This window comes from Dendroctonus ponderosae, unplaced genomic scaffold (assembly GCF_020466585.1).
Source record: "Dendroctonus ponderosae isolate FM_Combo_2020 unplaced genomic scaffold, Dpon_F_20191213v2 Dpon_F_20191213_8, whole genome shotgun sequence".
Taxonomy (NCBI): Eukaryota; Metazoa; Arthropoda; class Insecta; order Coleoptera; family Curculionidae; genus Dendroctonus; species Dendroctonus ponderosae.
The window spans coordinates 12,670,797-12,674,375 of record NW_026019016.1 but is presented as its reverse complement, the minus strand read 5'-3'; the positions used below and the strand labels follow the sequence as shown (position 1 = coordinate 12,674,375).

Genomic DNA, 3,579 nt, shown 5'->3' with positions numbered 1-3,579 from the left:
AATTTGGGAAGAGACTAGAATTCTTCGTTCAGAGATTGGAGTATTAATTTTGTCCATTATCGGACACAAAACGAATAAAATACTGTTTATATTGATTTCTTTTACTTTCAGCGATTTTTCTTTGCATTCTGAGGACATTAGTTTTGGTTTGCAAAAATTCTTCAATATACCGGGTGTTAGTTAATATTCTATGTTTACTTCATTTAATTAACGTATGATATACTGAGCTAAGATTGTCGCTTCATATTTTCATTCATAGCATTGTTATGTTTTTTAATCTGTATCATTTCATGGACTCTTCTCTTATTATAATTACTCTCGTTAATCAGTATTTTTGCGTTATCAAAATCAATTATGCAACTTCTGTTGTACATGTTGTGCTAATGCTGTACCATTTTCGTTATTTTTTCTCAGGCTATACTTATGTTCGTATATTCTTTTCTTTAGATATTGTCCTGTTTGACCTATGTATGTGTTATCACAATTCTAACTTGTCAATGCTAGGTTTAAATTTTGTGAAACATTCATTTGCTAAGGATGTTTTTAGTTTTTTCTGCTATGTTGATATTATATGGTTTGAATATATTTTTATTTTTGTGTTAATTTCCGGTATATATGGTAATGATATATACTTGAAATCACCGTCTATTCTTTTATTTATGTTTTTCCATTTAGTTGAATTGTATATTTTATTTATCCTTTGCTTTATGATTGGTTCGAAAATTGATTAATTATAAAAATTAATTTTAGAATGTTTTAAAGTATTGCAATTGTGATGTATTTTAATATGGCATATGATGAGGCTGTTGACGAACTGTGGTTGTTTTTTTTTAATTAATTAAATTTTTTTTTAACTATCTGTTATTTTAGAAAAACTGATGATGGTGGAAAAATACTCCGAAACGTATTTTGATTAATTGAAGCACAGTCAGGAAAGTATACAGGGTTATTCACGCTATACGGCACGGAAGTTTGCGGCTAAACCGTTTGATTTTTAAAAAGTATTATTTTATGAATTGTCCGACGCCTACCGGGCGCACATTTTAAAAATATTTTTGTAATGTACAGGGTGTCCCAAAGGCTCTAAAGGGTGACCCGAAGGGTCTAAAGGAACAAAATAAGTGTCTGTTTTAATAAGATTTATAACACCTAAATCTTAAGGTTTTAGTTATCAACATCCAAGTACCATTCGATAGGCAATTAAAAATTGCATTTCCTGCTAAGCTAAAAAATATGGGGTTGCATTTAAATTAGTCAAGTTAGAGCCACTTAAAGTTCTTATTTGATTAGTTTAAATTTGTGGACACCCTGTATAAGATGGTAATTTTATCATCATTGGGATATAAAATATGGTTTCTTGTTACACTACACTACGAATTACGTTTACAGAACTTAAATAATTCGCGCGTATTTGACACATGAAAACAATATTAGATTTTGGTAAAATGCGAATTATTTAAAAAACCTTTAGATTTAGACATTACAAATCTTATTAAAACAAACACTTATTTTGCTCAGAGAATCGAAAAATGCAATAATATATAGGTTGTTTCATTTAGAAAAACACAACTTTGATACTTTTGGGGCTTTTAGGACATTAAAAAAATATTTTTAAAATGTGCACCGGATAGGCGTCTGCGGATTCATCAAATAATACTTTGCAAAAAACAATAATAAATGTATACTGCATACAATTCTCATTTAAGCCATCGGTTTTTACCTTGTGGCTGGGTCCAGAGTATAGGCTTTCCAGTCCTTGTTCAGATTATCGGGGGTAGTTTGGGCCAGTAGCCGATAAATCGACTCTCGCTCCGCCAGCACGTCCAGCGGAGTCATTTGCCCGGAGCAGTAGCTCCGGATCGCCCACGCGGCATCTAAGGAAGAGAGAAATCCGCGCGCACAGCCTGATCCGGTGGGCCAAAACGGCTGCAAAAGAACGTCTTAGTGCGGTTCAATCCAGGAAAATTAGTAGCGCGAGTACCTCAAGCAAACTGTCCCCCACCAGGATCATCAGTAGTCTAGATCCGTGGCGTTCCACGACCTTTGAGGCGTATTCTGCCGCATACATGGAGGTGAAGTCGAACATGGCCACATCCGGCTGTCCGTAGTGATTTACAGCAAATTCCAAGTGAGGCAGCTGATAGTTTGTGCTGAAATCGGCCGCCTGGCGTGCATAGTTTTGCAGCGCGTCCCGATCGACGTTCTCCGGCGCCAGCAGCTTCTCAGTATCGGACAAATCCTGCAACAAACGTTCGTCAAACCGATAATTCGCCGCTCCTGCACCGGGCCTCACCTGCTTGATCACTCCTTTCTCCAATAAACTGGCCTTCTTGGCGGTCATCACAAAGTAGTGGGTGTCGTCCTTGTAGTAGACGATATTCTCCAGGTCTATGCGGGTTTCCCCTTGCAGGTCCTTAAAGAACTTCTGGTTGAAGATGAAGGCGACGCCACTGATCTCCTCCACTCGCGCTTCCGCCTCCGACTTCTTGTTGATGAAGTTCGCGGTGATGGCTGGAAGGTGGTTGCAGTTTTAAATAAAACAAAGAGAAATGAAACAGCAGGTACGCACCAATGGCCAGTTTGCCTCTAAACTCCTTCCGCTTGAACCCTTGCAGGGTGTTGCGCTTGCCATCCGCACCAATGATGACGTCAAACTCGTACTGCGCCACCGGGTGGTTCTCCGGCTTGATTTCCGCCCTCCATCCGGTCTCTGGGGGAAAACCCAGGCGATTTAAACTCCACGCGCTTGAAAGCGCCCAAAAACTCACTCTCAGCAGCACTGGGCTCGAGCAGGTGCTCGAAGCTGACTTCCGTGTGAACTTCCACGCCCAACAGCAGAGCCACCTTAAGTAGAATGCACTGCAGCTGCCTGATGCTGATGTGATCGATCGCCCCCGCGCAGAACTTCCCGAAGAACTTCTTGGCGCCGAGCATGCGCAGATCTTCGATCACAAAGGGCCACAAGTGAAGGACGTTGTTTCGGGACAAGCGATCGCGCTTCTCTATCAGAACCTGAAACGACCATGAAACACTTGAGCATGTTGGTTGGCAGCCTGATCGCGGGGCTTCAGTACCACTTTAGCGCCCAGCAGCTGCGCCTCGATGGCGGTGCGCAGCCCGCAAGGCCCCGCCCCAATCACCAGCACTCGGGTTCCTGCGCAGATTTTCCCTTTTGCGTAGCACTTGTGGAAGGCGCGCGCGTCGAACTTTTTCCAAAGCGCTTTGGCCCTCCACGACGTGAGATTGGCCCGAAGCTTGGGGTAGAAGTGGGGGAACACGTTGGGCTTCAAGTGGAGAAACTCGCACATCGACCTGGAGCGAGGAGAATGGAAATTAGCACATTTCCCGTGGCGTCTAAGATCAGTGTTGGGCAAAAATTGATTTTTATTTAAAAAATCAAAAATCACTGATTTATTTAAATTAATCAAAAAAATCACGATTTTTTTGATTTTTATTAATTCCATTGATAAATCCGCTTAATTATGTAAGACGTAAGTAAATAACGAAACCAATAAATCCTAAACGACCACCTAAGTGGGCATAGAGGCCGTGCAGATAAAGGTTGACATGTACAGTAGC

At 40.9% G+C, this 3,579-nt stretch overlaps 1 protein-coding gene across 1 annotated transcript in view; it reads right to left on the bottom strand.

Moving 5' to 3' along the window:
* Positions 1-1,720: 1,720 nt before the first annotated feature.
* Positions 1,721-3,579, bottom strand: part of LOC125505488 (protein-methionine sulfoxide oxidase mical3a-like) — a gene marked incomplete at its 3' end in the record, with an annotated part of 20,810 nt that continues 18,951 nt past the window's right edge. Inside the window, 6 exon segments of the mRNA XM_048669387.1 lie at positions 1,721-1,926; positions 1,982-2,239; positions 2,294-2,511; positions 2,570-2,710; positions 2,769-3,012; positions 3,075-3,312. Of these exon segments, the coding sequence (XP_048525344.1) occupies positions 1,721-1,926; positions 1,982-2,239; positions 2,294-2,511; positions 2,570-2,710; positions 2,769-3,012; positions 3,075-3,312 (1,305 nt within the window).